This window comes from Anguilla anguilla, chromosome 10 (genome assembly GCF_013347855.1).
Source record: "Anguilla anguilla isolate fAngAng1 chromosome 10, fAngAng1.pri, whole genome shotgun sequence".
In the NCBI taxonomy this organism is placed as follows: Eukaryota; Metazoa; Chordata; class Actinopteri; order Anguilliformes; family Anguillidae; genus Anguilla; species Anguilla anguilla.
In genome coordinates this window covers 20260945-20276569 of record NC_049210.1, presented here as the reverse complement: position 1 = coordinate 20276569, position 15625 = coordinate 20260945, and the positions used below count along the sequence as shown (strand labels likewise).

The 15625-nt window shown below is 46.3% G+C and overlaps 2 protein-coding genes across 6 annotated transcripts in view; both read left to right on the top strand.

Annotated features, from left to right (window-relative positions):
- cfap77 (cilia and flagella associated protein 77) overlaps nucleotides 1–7422 on the top strand; it is a 45005-nt gene extending 37583 nt beyond the window's left edge. For all 5 annotated transcript variants that reach the window (XM_035379074.1, XM_035379070.1, XM_035379072.1 and 2 more), the window contains exon 7: nucleotides 6820–7422. In XM_035379074.1, coding sequence (XP_035234965.1) covers nucleotides 6820–6942 — 123 coding nt within the window. In that variant the 3' untranslated portion in view covers nucleotides 6943–7422. The remainder of the gene's footprint in view (nucleotides 1–6819) is intronic.
- Nucleotides 7423–7919: 497 nt separating this feature from the next.
- Nucleotides 7920–15363, top strand: barhl1a (BarH-like homeobox 1a). Its single transcript, XM_035379055.1, has 3 exons — nucleotides 7920–10060; nucleotides 12120–12342; nucleotides 14520–15363. Exons 1-3 carry the CDS (start codon nucleotides 9610–9612, stop codon nucleotides 14812–14814), a joined length of 969 nt encoding a protein of 322 aa, XP_035234946.1. The 5' UTR covers nucleotides 7920–9609; the 3' UTR covers nucleotides 14815–15363.
- The last annotated feature ends 262 nt before the right edge of the window (nucleotides 15364–15625 follow it).

Sequence of the window (15625 nt, the reverse complement as noted above, 5' to 3'; positions counted from 1 at the left end):
TATGAAATCCCGTTCTGCGTGCTCGCTGTGTGGTTCTGGGCTCGTATGAAATCCCGTTCTGCGTGCCCGCTGTGTGTGGTTCTGGGCTCGTATGAAATCCCGTTCTGCGTGCTCGCTGTGTGGTTCTGGGCTCGTATGAAATCCCGTTCTGCGTGCCCGCTGTGTGTGGTTCTGGGCTCGTTTGAAATCCCGTTCTGCGTGCCCGCTGTGTGTGGTTCTGGGCTCGTATGAAATCCCGTTCTGCGTGCCCGCTGTGTGGTTCTGGGCTCGTATGAAATCCCGTTCTGTGTGCCCGCTGTGTGGTTCTGGGCTCGTATGAAATCCCGTTCTGCGTGCCCGCTGTGTGGTTCTGGGCTCGTATGAAATCCCGTTCTGCGTGCCCGCTGTGTGTGGTTCTGGGCTCGTATGAAATCCCGTTCTGCGTGCCCGCTGTGTGTGGTTCTGGGCTCGTATGAAATCCCGTTCTGCGTGCCCGCTGTGTGGTTCTGGGCTCGTATGAAATCCCGTTCTGCGTGCCCGCTGTGTGTGGTTCTGGGCTCGTATGAAATCCCGTTCTGTGTGCCCGCTGTGTGTGGTTCTGGGCTCGTATGAAATCCCGTTCTGCGTGCCCGCTGTGTGGTTTTGGGCTCGTATGAAATCCCGTTCTGCGTGCCCGCTGTGTGTGGTTCTGGGCTCGTATGAAATCCCGTTCTGCGTGCCCGCTGTGTGTGGTTCTGGGCTCGTATGAAATCCCGTTCTGCGTGCCCTCTGTGTGGTTCTGGGCTCGTATGAAATCCCGTTCTGCGTGCCCGCTGTGTGTGGTTTTGGGCTCGTATGAAATCCCGTTCTGCGTGCCCGCTGTGTGGTTTTGGGCTCGTATGAAATCCCGTTCTGCGTGCCCGCTGTGTGTGGTTTTGGGCTCGTATGAAATCCCGTTCTGCGTGCCCTCTGTGTGGTTCTGGGCTCGTATGAAATCCCGTTCTGCGTGCTCGCTGTGTGTGGTTTTGGGCTCGTATGAAATCCCGTTCTGCGTGCCCGCTGTGTGTGGTTCTGGGCTCGTATGAAATCCCGTTCTGCGTGCCCGCTGTGTGTGGTTCTGGGCTCGTATGAAATCCCGTTCTGCGTGCCCGCTGTGTGTGGTTTTCGGGCTCGTATGAAATCCCGTTCTGCGTGCCCGCTGTGTGGTTCTGGGCTCGTATGAAATCCCGTTCTGCGTGCCCGCTGTGTGGTTCTGGGCTCGTATGAAATCCCGTTCTGCGTGCCCTCTGTGTGTGGTTCTGGGCTCGTATGAAATCCCGTTCTGCGTGCTCGCTGTGTGTGGTTCTGGGCTCGTATGAAATCCCGTTCTGCGTGCTCGCTGTGTGGTTTTGGGCTCATATGAAATCCCGTTCTGCGTGCCCGCTGTGTGGTTCTGGGCTCGTATGAAATCCCGTTCTGCGTGCCCGCTGTGTGGTTTTGGGCTCGTATGAAATCCCGTTCTCCGTGCCCTCTGTGTGGTTTTGTGCTCGTATGAAATCCCGTTCTGCGTGCCCGCTGTGTGGTTCTGGGCTCGTATGAAATCCCGTTCTGCGTGCCCGCTGTGTGGTTCTGGGCTCGTATGAAATCCCGTTCTGCGTGCCCGCTGTGTGTGGTTCTGGGCTCGTATGAAATCCCGTTCTGCGTGCCCCGCTGTGTGTGGTTTTGGGCTCGTATGAAATCCCGTTCTGCGTGCCCGCTGTGTGTGGTTCTGGGCTCGTATGAAATCCCGTTCTGCGTGCTCGCTGTGTGGTTCTGGGCTCGTATGAAATCCTGTTCTGCGTGCCCGCTGTGTGGTTCTGGGCTCGTATGAAATCCCGTTCTGCGTGCCCGCTGTGTGGTTCTGGGCTCGTATGAAATCCCGTTCTGCGTGACCGCTGTGTGGTTCTGGGCTCGTATGAAATCCCGTTCTGCGTGCCCGCTGTCTGGTTTTGGGCTGGCCGTTCAGCCCGCGGTGCCAGCAGCGGCCCGTCGCTCTGCCGCGCGCGGGTCCCGTGGCGGCCGGGGCGGTGACACGGGGGAGGGCGGGGGCGGGGGCGTTCAAATTAAAAGTTTCCTTCCGGCTGAACAATCGATAGCGCTTTGCGCAGGACCGCTGCACCCGTGGGCCACGGGCCCCTCAGAGGTGGGCGCCGGAGGAGCCCGGGAGCGGGGGCGTGGGGACGGCGGCAGATTTGGGCGCGGGCTGCAAACGCTCCAGAGCCCCCGCACCGGCGTTGTTAAAATTGATGGATGGTCTTAAGCCCCCTCGTTCCGCCAGACACACCCCTCCCCCCCTGCACCTCCCCCCACCCCACCCCCCCCAACCCAGCTTTCATGTTTACCCCCTCTCTGTCCCCTCTCTCTAAGCAGATCAACTCGGTCTTCAGCGAACTCTGTAAAGGCTAAGAAGGGGATACGAGAGTTTGGCGAAACGCTGAACACTTCTAATTTCACCCCCGCCCACCCACACAAAAACACACACACACACACACACACACACTGGTGCACTGCAGTGGTGCTTGCTTATTAGAACAGAAGTTTGTTCTTCGAGTTACAGTCATTTCTGGGGAAAGCACGGACGCCTCTGTGCATCGCGTTTCCTCACAGCAGCCAACAAGTCTTGATCTGAGGCTTACTCGGGAAAGCTTCAGTAGAAAGTCATTCAGCAAACAGTTTTCCCAAGTCGGGTCCTCGCCCACCAGTCCTCTTACGATGCGAGCACAACAACAGGACCCCGGAATCAGTTCCCACCAGGAACAGAGACGAGAGCTGTAGCCACTGAAACAGCAGCTGTGTGTGCTGGAACCCTGACTAATTAGTGCTGATTGGCTCGCTGGGTGTAGGAACCCTCCTGCCGCAACCAATACCGCCGGCTGGCTGAGATGCCACTTTGGGAGACGCGGTCTGAAAAGCGCTTACACACCCTACACGTTGAGGCACTCTCTGTAACCCACGCAAACACACACACGCGCGCGCGCGAACGCAGGCCCACTGAGACGCGCGCGTACGCACACACTGCGAAACGCGCGCTCTCCCCCTGAGAAGCGCATGCGGAGTGGCGCATCAGCGTCGTATCGGCACAGCATAGCATTACATCACATAACGCTTTCCTTCTGCTCTCTCCCTGAAAACACTCAAAGTTCAGGTCTGGTTTCCACCAATTCACCCCCCCCCCCCCCCCCGCACACCTTAGGCAGGGCCACAGCCCTCCATCCGGGGGGAGCGATGGGGCTCCAGCCTGCTGTGGTCTAGCGGCTGTAAGGCTGGGGGGTTTTTTTTTGCGCAGAGAAAGCCATGTTTTCTCCCACCACCCACCCCCCCCCCCCACCCCCCACACACACCTCTGCGGCGATTTCTCTCTCCCTCCCGCCCACCCTGTGGCCGGCGCAAGCCTCCAATTAAATCAAAAGCGGTTTGTTTTTATTGGTCTTTTGCGCTGACAAGTGGGCTATCATCCTGACGGCTTTACCTGTCAGCGAGCCGGAGAAAATCTTCCATTGACAATGCCCAACGCTTCCAATTAGGGCAGAATCAGGCTCCTGGCGCGCTAACGATCTTTCCTTTCTCCCCGAAGGACCCCTCCCGCACCCCCCGCACCCCCCCGCACCCCCCCCCCCCCCCTCCCGCACCCCCCCGCCCCCCCCCCCCCCCCCCCTCCCGACCAACCGCACGCGCTCACGCACGGAAACACACACTCGCACGTGCGTGCTCCCGCAGACCAGCGGATTCGCGCGCGTTCACGCTCACACGCGCTCGCACACACACACACACACACAGGCGCTCGCGCTCCGGCACAGACACACACACACGCACGCTTAGGCACAGACACACACGTGCACACGCTTAGGCACAGACACACACACACACGCACACGCACGCTTAGGCACTGACACACACACACACGCGCACGCTTAGGCACTGACACACACACACACACACGCACGCTTAGGCACTGACACACACACACGCACACGCACGCTTAGGCACTGACACACACACACGCACACGCACGCTTAGGCACTGACACACACACACACACGCACGCTTAGGCACTGACACACACACACACACACGCGCACGCTTAGGCACTGACACATGCTCACACCGCCTCATTCTTCTCTCGCCTCGCTTTCTCCCCAGCCCTGCTCGCCTCCTCTTCTCTTTCTTTCCCGGCGTGTGTCTCCACCGCAAATTACCGACACGAAACGGGGGAGTCGTGCCGGCGGAGAGGCCTGCCGTCCGGGCCCGTCAGCTTTAATGAGCCGGCCAAGGCTTCGTTTCGCCGGCACGCCGCCGCTAACTTCTTTCTTGTATGACAGCTGACTGCGAAAGGCGCACGTTAACCTTATGAAAGATTTAGTAATCCTCATTATTTCCTGTCAAGTGCGGTTTCTGATGGCTCTGGGTGAGGCATTTGCATCCCTGACTCCTCCGGAGCGCGCCCGTTTCTTTCATTGTTTTCCTTTCCTTCATCGTTTGTTTGTTTGTCTGTTTGTCTGTCGTCAGCTTTCTTTTTCTTTTTTTTTTTTTAACGTTTCCCTACCCTTCCTTTGTTGAAATGCATGTTTTTCTTCTCCGTTTCAAAAAGATATTCAGATGCCAAAATTTTTCCAAAGGCGACATGTTTTTACAAAACTACACACATATATATATATATATATATATATATATATATATATATAGACACACACAAACAACGAAATAAATAAATAAAAAGACAGGCAAAATTGAGTGCCTTTTCCTGCACTTGCGCAGGTTGCGGGGGGAGAGCTGATAGCAGCCTTTTCCCCCTCTTTGAGGCGCCTTGCAGGCACTTTGCGGCGCGTTAAGTATTATTTAAAACACACGCGCGCGCAGACGCGGAGCGGCTAGCAGCTGACAGAGATTTCTCAAGGCAAGGACTTTTATATACTTATGATTTTATTTTGTCACAAAAAACACTCTTGTTCCCCGGGTTTTGAGACGCGGTGCCTTTCCCTCGTCTCACGTCACTCTCGAATGCCTGAAGAGCGGCGACAGAACTCCTGACTGCTGAGCGATCGTTGCCTGGCGCCGAATCACTCCTGCCCGGCAACGCTCCGTCTGACATCCATTTCAGTCACGAAAACCCGTCCCCCGGATTCCTGTCTGCTTCTCGCCACGTTTCCTCCCACTTGTTTTTTGGCATGTGCTAAACGGCTCGTTATGAGGTTCATATTGGATTAACCCCTTCTTAATGCTGGCCTTGGGGGGGGGTGTGCTGTGCGTTCTGATACTCTTGTTGTTGTATTCTCAATTAATCGGGCCTGTCCAGGCTTGAAAACCGAACGCTGCTTCAGATGAACAATTTTCAAGGAAATGGGTTTTGTGGTTGTGGTTGGTGTGAAAGTTGAAACATACTATTACTCAAACCTCATTTCTAGTTATTATTTCTAAACAGCAAGTAGCTACTTAGCAGCCAATCAATACAAAGCCGTATTCCATCAAAATGAACTAGGTTTTATTAACCTGTTGAAATCAGCCATGTTGGGCCAGGTACAGTTGGATGAACAACCACTTTATGGAGGCAGCTGTCCAGAAAAAATGATGCTTTGATGCTTCTGCATTTTAGCAGAAATATGTTGACTAAGCACCTGTAGTTCTTTCTTGGAGTTGACACAGCACACCTCTGACAACACATTTCTCCCTTCAAGGAGTTGCAGTAGACAGCTGTCAGGTGTCATCAAGCCTATTTCAGCTGTGAATCAGCAGCTGAATCAAAGCTAATTAATCAGAAGGGGTAGGACAAAACACACACACACACACACACACACACACACGCACACACACACAGTGGGCTCCCGGGCTGGAGTGTGGAGACACCTTTACTACCACATCGTAACATGACACTTTTTGAAGGTGTCTTTGTTTCCCTTTAAAAGGTGTGCGTGCGTACGTGTGTCTTTGTGCGTCTGTTCGGCTGCTTGTCTGGAGTTGTGTGTGTGTGTACAGTTTTGTGCGTGATGTTTTCATGTACGGTGGTTGGGATGCGCGTGCGTGACTGACACACACATTCCCTTTTTCCTGCTGGGTTGATTCTGCATGCTGCATGATTCTCAAGGCCTGGGCTGAACCTAAGCACTAGTGCAGCCTGCCCTCCTGCTCACACACACACACACACACACACACAGACACACACTCACACACACACACACATACATACATACATGGACACACACACACGCACATACACACATACATGGACACAGACACATGCACACACACAGTCATACACGGATGCATGCATGCACACGCACACACCCGGACACACACACACATGCATGCGCGCACATGGACACGCACACACACACACGCATGCACGCACGTGAACACACCCACACACACACACGCATGCGCGCACATGGACACGCACACACACACACACACACGCATGCACGCACATGAACACACCCACACACACACACGCATGCGCGCACATGGACACACCCACACAAACACGCATGCGCGCACATGGACACACACACACACAACATGGGTTTCTCATCCTCAGCCTCATCTCCCACTTGTTCATCAGGGATGCGTCTGTCCAACCCTGCCTCCTCCCCCCACCCCAACCACCCACACACACACACACACACCCTCCTCTCCCTTTCACCTGACGCATGTCAAACCAGGGCTCACAGGGGCCGAGTCCATTTCTCCAAACCGGGCCCCAAGCGAGAGCCGGGCCCCCGCTAGCAGGGGGACGACAGGCGGGGGGCGCCAGCGAGACGCTGCACCCACAGCGCCCTCTGCAGGCGAGCGCCGTCCGTCAGGCCAAAGGAAAACTGCTCACCTGGGTCCCCCCGGCCCTCTGTCCTGCAGGTGGGGCCCGCCCTGGATACCTTCCGCAGCCCCGAAGCCCGGAACAAGGCCTTCAGCGCCCACTACTCAGACTCTGTGGCACGAAGAGGACACCTGGGACAAGGCACCTACAACCTGAGCTAAACCTGCCGGGGGGGGAAAAAGGGCAGAGAGAGCAGGAGAAGAGAAGTGAGGAAGGGAGGGGGAGCGAATGGCAGAATAGGAGGGAAAAAGTGAGAGAAGAGGAGAAAGGGTGATGAAGGAGAGATGGAAGAGTAGAGAGGGATAGAAAAATGAGGGAGTGGGAGGAAGATAATTAGAGGTGGAGTTGGAGCTTTGGACTGTAGCTTTGGACAGTAGCCTTCAGCAGCCTGCAGGAGTCAAAATTTAAAATTCTAATCATGCACACAAAAAACGAACTTTTAACTTTTATAGCCTGTGTTTGTCTTATTTACAACTGAAAACAATGTTTTCAATTATGTTTTACAAACGTTATAACGAACACAGAAACAATTGAGTGCTTTTAAAGTAGGTTTTAAATATGTTTATCGTGATCTTTGCTTGTGTAATTCAAAATTATTAATCATTTAAAGGTACATTACATGGGTGCTGCTCTAAACCTGATTGTCTCGGTGTGGTCATTTTCAATGCCTTACTTTATCAACGTGCTCCAAACTGCAGGGGACATCTGTAAGTCAGCCAGCCCTTTGAAAACGGACGGCTTCTGGGGCCCACTGTTGGGTCTCAACACATATATTTAGGCGAACCGATATCTTGAATGAATAGACACATATGCACACACACACACACACACACAATGACTATGTAGACAAACGGGAAATTAAATAAAGGGACGTTATATCATCGACACATTAAAATGCCTTCAATGTTAAATTAATAATTAATTTCAGGCCAGTGATCGTTCAAATACTTTTCCCAAAACAAACGTTCACCCTATGCAAAAGTATACAAAGAGAGCCGGCCCGGGTGGGGGCTTTAGTTCTGCTAGTACTGGCGCAAGTTGTTTGTGTATTGCGGTCCGACGATGTCCCCGCCTCAAAGTGACAGCTTGTAGCCGGGTTTTGCACCCAAGGGAGCCCAGAGCGCTTCACTCACCTGCCGGTGCGTGCGATGGAAGAACGTCTCCAATCTGCTTCAATTGTCTGGACTCGACGAGGTCTTAAATTGGGCGAACTGAATACGAAACAGCGTGGCACACGGGAAAACTTCACGTCGAGATAACTATAATGCGGCTAAATTTACGACTAGCATAACCTCCGCTGCATTTGATTAGTAGGACAGATTAGGCCAGACCAAACTGTTTCTTCTGAAGAATGTCGGTACAACACGGTTTGTTCAATTATTGTTTTTGTGGCTGTTAGTAATAATAGTACCCTAGTATTACTAATAACGGTATTCAGATCATGCAGTCATTATTTTACTGTATTGATTATATTGTTCTTTAATAACTGGTATAGCTATAACCAAGAGGTTGCAGGTTGCCGTCCAAGGAGGGGCGCCGCTGTGGTACATTTGACCAAGTAGGTGTCCTTAATCTGGATTGTTGTATTGAAATTTTCAGATACATAAATGCGTACGCTATGCGGAAAAAATTAAATACAGAAGAGCGCTTGGCAGGCAAGCAAATAACTGTGATTTTAAAGCGAAACCAACAGGCTTTTAACGCGGGCCAACAAACATTTAAAGACACACGAAAGAACTATAGGCCTTGGCTTTGAAAATGAGCTGCGTAGTAACCCCTGTCAGTTTTATTGGTGATGCGATGAAAAAAAACTGTACGAAAGTGGCCAGTAAATACTTAGATCTGGTTCTCCTAATTTATTCCGTGTCTCTTTTATTGAAAGTGAAGGAAAGGGGAGGGGAACCGGGTTTCCTCCTCCTCCTCTGCAGCGAGTCATCACCCAAAAAGACCACTCAGCCAATGGAAACCTGCCGCTGGGGACGCACGTAAACTGGACACCTTTAAAACGTAGCTTCTGAGTGTGACACAAGTTCATTTTTTAGGAAAAGTGTCATCGGGAGACTTTGGTTACCGGATGTGTGCGCTTAACCTGATTTACCCCTGGCTGTCCGCTTTTTTCTCCCAACTGACCAACGGTCTGAACCCTTGTCTGGCGCGGAATATTCTTGTCTAATGTAGTCCTCTCTCTCACGCGCCGTCTGTCCAGGCCACCACAACTAACTACCTTTGATCTTATTAAAATTTCAACAATCACTGGCTTCTTTATCAAGTAAAGATCGTCATTTCAATTGACTTTGATCACCCGTGTATCTGTCCGTGGTGCTGAAACTCCGTGTCCGTTGAGTGGTGCTGCGCTTGGTGGATCTGTGGATCAGATGTATTCAGTTAAAAAAAAAAAATAGTACAGTGTAATTCGTAAACAACGAGTAGTTATTTTGGACAGACATTTTAAACGGGAGTTTTAAAGCTTCGTAAAACCTCGACGGGATTCAAAGGATCACTTGTACTTGGCAGCTGAAAATGTCTACACGTTGTACCGATTATTTAATTTTTGACAAATTAGCTACTTTAACTCAGCAGTGATTTGTTTAGGAACTGCTAAATTAGGTGATATTCTTCAATTTCTGGAAACCTCTGAAACGTCTGCTTTGGAGGAGAATCATCTGAAGAACGTGGAGGAATATCCTATAGGCTGCTATTTCCAACTGTGTCTGGATTTTCTAACCGGATTCGGTAATATTGTCGGCACTCTCGCTCGATTCACGCCGCCAAAACAAATGCTAGTTTAAAACACCAGCCTAAATATACAGAACTCCTCAGCGCTGACAATGGAGGCGTCCACAAACGGGTCCAGTTTTGGGATTGACTCTTTGCTGTCTCACAGACCTGGAAGTCCTATTATTTCGAAAGGGGACAGTTTGGTGGGCGAATGCAGGTCTCCTCTGGAGTTAAGCCCGCGGTCTGACCTGGAGAGTGGCTGTTCCTCTCCCCCGTCACCACGGCGCGAGTGCGGCGAAGAGTTAGTGCAGAGACAAGGTCATGCTCTTGGACTCGAGTCTCACCTACAACATGGACAGATTTCCGCTGGTTCCCAGCCGCGTACGGTCACTTCGTCTTTCCTCATCAGGGACATTTTGGCGGACTGCAAGCCACTTGCCGCCTGCGCCCCATATTCCAACAATGGACAGCCCACACAAGAAGCAGGGCGACTCGTGTCCAAAATTGACGACTTCATAGACAAAATGCACAGCAACTCGTCATCGGACAGCGAATACAAAGGTAAGATGTGTGATTATGTTGTTCCTTTCTGACAAATTCTGGACATGTATGAAAATATAACATGCATATCATTCTATTAGCAGGCTTCATCTCCAATTTTTTGTGTTACAGGTGTTCTTACATTAAACTTACATATCCAGTTACAATACATAATGATTTTGAAGAGAAAATTTGCAGATCTATTTGAACTATTTAAATGGTAAATTATTTTTAAAATATGCAAAGTTGTGCGAGACGCAAAATGTTTACGTGTTGTTCTAAATATAATACGTATTTAAATTAGGAGACTGAAATCCACATAGCCTACTTCATTTTTACAAGTACAAAAAATGACTTTTTATTTGCTAAATGTATAGCTTTCGCGGGTAAATTAAATTAAACATCTGTGATAACCAACTTTATAATGAAATGTGAACCACTTGTTCTCAGGGTGAGTGTATTTCATTGGAAGGGTTGAACCAAGGAAGTAACTGCATGGTAATTTGTAAAATTACCACATCGCCAGATCAGGTCGAACTAAATGCTATTAGTAGCCTACCAAATGTCTTCTGTCAAGTAGGCCTATCTGTTGGAAAAAAAAGAAAAACAAGAAAATGACACGGGTGCCTCCAGAGATTTGTAGCAGCACAAAGATCCGTTTTTTAAAAAAGAGAGAAAGAAAAAGACACGAAAACTTGTCATCTTGACGAATCAATGAAACATATTTCAAATCAAATATCTGCCACATTAATTCAAACAATATTGCACTGAAACAATAACACAGGTCTGCAACACACACGCTATATATATATATATATATATATATATATATATATATATATATATATATATATATATATATACACACACACACACACACACAATATTTTATATTTCAATGCAATATTTACAAATTTCCTTTGTAAAAGCAACGAGGAGGCGGCATTTGTTGGTACAATTAGGTTCAATTTTTATTTAGCGAAAAACGGATATTTCCACCACAATAATATAGTCCACAACCATCATAATTACATATTATTATTATTATTATTATTATTATTATTATTATTAATAAATTCTTTTTTATTGTTGTTTTTTTGTTGGTCTGGATCTCACTAAATAATCATTGCGCGCGGAGTTCATGGATAAACATATCGTAAATGCATTATTAGCTGGATTTGTATAAAGATTCCCAATCACAATGAAGTCGCCACCGAAACATAAAATAATTAATAATGCATGGGAAAATGATTTGTATTTTTAGCAGGGCGAATGAATGGTCTAACCATATGTGGGCGCTCAATATAGAATAGAATAGGTGCCTAACACCTCTCCATCTTTAAGAATGTTAAACGCGTAATATTTTGATTTTTAGCCTACTTTTTCGGGATTTACTGAATTTTGATCTGATCTATTAATCAGATTTATTCCATGAAGGGCTGCCGCGCTCCTTATTTCGGCTTTATCCCCGGGCCTGAGTTTATCTTGTCCCGGCTGAAAGGTTTACCTCCCCTGTGGCTCAATTAACCGGATTATTGTGCTCCTTGAGAGTCCAATCAAGTCTTATACTCCACTCAGCTCTGTCATATCACCGTATTCCTTCACTAGAATTTCTCCAATAGGAACAGGAGAACTACTCAGATTATCTGAAATAGTAAGATTATTTGATCCTATAATCCTCTTCACTGTTTTGATTTTATACACATTTTTTTATATTGAAAAAATATAGTTTAAAAAGCAGATCATACGTACAGATATTTCATACATCTGGAGACAGTTCACACATTTTTATTTGCAAACGGAATACCAAAATTACATTAACATCAATGATACATTCTGAAATAATGCCTCGTTGGTTCTATTTATAAACGCAATTGTGTTGATTAAACTTCGCAATTAAAATAGAACTAGTTCTGTAAATAGACGGAACACATTATTATTATTAGTATTATTATTATTATTATTATTATTATTATTATTATTATTATTATTATTATAACAATAATAATAATTGACTCGTCTTCGTTATTTTGCCAACCTTGTTCTCCTTACAAACGTTTGTGTTTTATCTATATTTTAGTGAAAGAGGAGGGTGACAGGGAAATATCGAGCAGCAGAGACAGCCCGCCGGTTCGACTCAAGAAGCCCAGAAAAGCACGGACTGCCTTCACCGATCACCAGTTGGCCCAGCTTGAACGCAGCTTCGAGCGGCAGAAGTATCTGAGCGTTCAGGACAGGATGGAGCTGGCGGCGTCGCTCAACCTCACAGACACCCAGGTCAAAACGTGGTACCAGAACAGGAGGTGAGCCCCATGCTTTTATTGTCCAAACGCAAAGCCACGTGCTTGCCTACTTTTTCCACGTCACCTCTTCAAATGAATGGTAGGACGCAGTCAAAATACATCCCATGATCGCAAATCTTACAATAAATTATAATCACCTTCAAGCAAATGAACATATGAACAGTAGACTCCGGGAAATCTTAAACCCCAATGCTTTTCTTAAATAAATAAAAAACACCGATAAAACACCAATAAATCAAATAGGCCTTATAAAAAGGCGAAAATAAGCGTGTGAAATCATTGCTGTATAGGGCTGAATTAACGTAGGTGGAATAAGCACTAAACTGAATGCAAGGTGTGAATATACGGGGTGGTGATGTTTCCTGTTGTTAGCCTAGTTTTTTGTAATGACTTCGAGAACTAGCTAATTGGAGCAATATGTCTTTCTAAACGTTTAACATTTTACTTGGCATGCAGCCAAAACAACAAATTTTGGAGCAAGATTTATTCCCAGAATGCATTGAAGGTATACAGACAGGAACAATATCACTATGAATATAGGTACACTTTAAAACCAATTGCTATAGTGTTAAGCAGTATTGGTATTAAAAATTAAATTCAAATTCTGGTTTCCCAAAATAAAACACTTGTTCACATAGGACAGAAGATGTCAGAAAAAATGAATAGCTTCTTCGAAGAAAATGCTAGTTTCGTCCAAATCACAGTTAAGCATTTACTAGTTGGTTAAACCACAGACGAGCCGACAGAGGAAGTCACTCGACCCTCTCCATACATAAAATTATTTTCAGCAGAAAACGTGAACAAAACTGTTTTCAAATTGTATAGCTGTAAACCTGAGTTTTTGTCCTTCTTCTCGCCATTTGGCGATGTGAATTTATTTTCGCCACTGTAACGCTGTATCAATTTCGAGCAATCCCGATAGACAGCTAAGAATATCTCTACATATTCTCTAGTTAAAAAGAGAAACATCTGCCAGATAGACAGGGAGACAATCAATTGCTAAAACGTCGCATCCGTCACCGGGAAATCGCAGCTTTCATTAGCAACTGCAGCCCATTAAGGGCTACGCTACAAATCTTATTACATATTTGTAAAGTACCAGGGCTAGATTTTAATGGCACGGATGACAAATGGACCCACAACTGAAACGTGTCCAATCGCCATGTGGCATTTATTTATTTTAACGCTGGCTCGGGAACAACGCAATTTCAAGTGCGAAACATGCTGAACAAAATAAAAAAATTAGCATTTTTTCAGTCATTCGTTCTATTCATTGTACAAGACAGAAGTTATTTTCCCGTTTAACTTAACCGGAATAGAAGGACATGTTTGCATTGTAAGGTCACTTTCATTTAGATGGAATGCAAATGCATTTTAATTGCTACATTATTACTTTATGGCCCATTCAGTACACTTAGAAAAAGCGCATTTAAAATATTATGGCATGGTAAGATTATGGTACCTGCCATTATCCAAACATAACATAAAATAAATATAAAAAGGTCACACATTTCGGCATGAATAATAAATTACTGCATGCCGTATAAATAATTTAGCCAGCGTACTGTAATTACACAATTGTCATAATTATGAATAATTAACGTGTAAAAATGGCTTTCAATTGTCTAGGACAATCTGACTGATCACTTGTTATGAATTGGGGCCGGGGGGTGTTGGGGTTTTTTTTCATATCAAAAACTATAAGAATAAAACTGGTATGAAATGGTCTGTGTATCTCTGGTGTTTCACCTATAGAGCAATATAAGATGTGGCTGAGCCCCTTGGGAATTTCACCATGAATTAAAATAACAGGCTGCAGAAAAACAAAATAAAAGTAATACTAACCATCTTGGATAGAAAAACATTCAAGTGCGTTATCTTGGATTAAGTTAAAAAGTTTACGAAACACGCTCCTTTATCATTTTGCCAAACGCAGTTCCTTTCAGATGCAGTTGTGGAACAAATCGGCAATGATTTGATCCCGACAGGCCGAAAGGCTGTTTGGAAAGCATAGACCATCAGAATATTTATCAAGCCCATATGGTTTCACAAGTATTCATATTTTCTAATTTTTGTATGTGTGGTGGTGTTCTATGAGATACATTTTAGACATTTCAAAATACGTTTATTTGGGTATATATATATGTAAACTTTATGTTTCTCTTTTTCCTGGAAAGGACGAAGTGGAAGAGGCAGACCGCAGTTGGACTCGAACTGTTGGCAGAAGCTGGGAATTATTCTGCCCTACAAAGAATGTTTCCTTCTCCCTACTTCTACCCACAAAGTTTAGTGTCGAACCTAGACCCCGGGGCAGCCTTGTATTTGTACCGCGGACCTTCAGCTCCTCCGCCGCCTCTGCAGCGGCCTCTTGTTCCAAGGATTCTTCTACACGGTCTACAGGGAGGCAGCGAGCCGCCCCCACCTCTCCACTCCCTCTCCGGAGTGCTCCCGCGAGCCACACAGCAACGGTGAGCCGCCCTCTGCGGAGCCACAGACCGACAGCTCAAAAACAAACAAATGGGGGCATGTACACAAAGTGACAGAAAATATTAATATCTAAAACAAAAAACGAACTTGAACTGGACTTTCTCAAAAAGAACTGTTAAGTCTACCTGTTTAAACATGGATATAAGACCAGTTTATTTCTCTTTATATATTTATCTATTGAATGATTTTTCCCTTCAGAGAGACCGGTACATACAGTATAACTGGAAAGGAGACATTTCATCGTGTTTTTTGTGTCATAGGTGCGCGGTTCCTATAGGGTGCAAATGTCACTCGACCAAAACTCCAACAAACTTGAAAGGTTCATTTGGAATGCAGCTTCAGCAAGTTCAGTTTGGTTAGCCTACAGGCCTGGGTGCTGACAAACAGGATTAGCTTGATATGTCTGTAGAAAAAAGAAAAACAAAACCACATACACAACTGCTGCAGCTGATAATAATAATAATAATAATAATAATATATTATTTGAATTCTGCTTTTAATTTAGTCTACTTCCATAGCGTACAGGGAACAAAAATAGTTAGAAAAAAAAAGATATATATATATATATATATATATATATATCTTTTGCTTTCCCATTCCCATCTGCGGTCGGAAATATCTAAATTTCTGCTAAAAATCTACTAATCGCAGTCACAACGGACGGTTCCAATTAAGTCATAACACTGTACTCAAAATAAAAACTGTGTTCCAGTTCCTCCGTGTCCCAGTATTGTGGTGTTCAACGTAGAAATGGTTTACAAGTTCAACTGAAAAGACAAAGTGTGTGTCCGTCAAT

What these genes read in the sequence shown, in the direction of transcription:
- barhl1a (XM_035379055.1), top strand. Translation starts at nt 9,610, where the DNA reads ATGGAGGCGTCCACAAACGGGTCCAGTTTTGGGATTGACTCTTTGCTG. An exon ending in ATCGGACAGCGAATACAAAG is followed by an intron (nt 10,061 to 12,119) that starts GTAAGATGTGTG and finishes TCTATATTTTAG; the next exon opens with TGAAAGAGGAGGGTGACAGG. An exon ending in ACGTGGTACCAGAACAGGAG is followed by an intron (nt 12,343 to 14,519) that starts GTGAGCCCCATG and finishes TTTCCTGGAAAG; the next exon opens with GACGAAGTGGAAGAGGCAGA.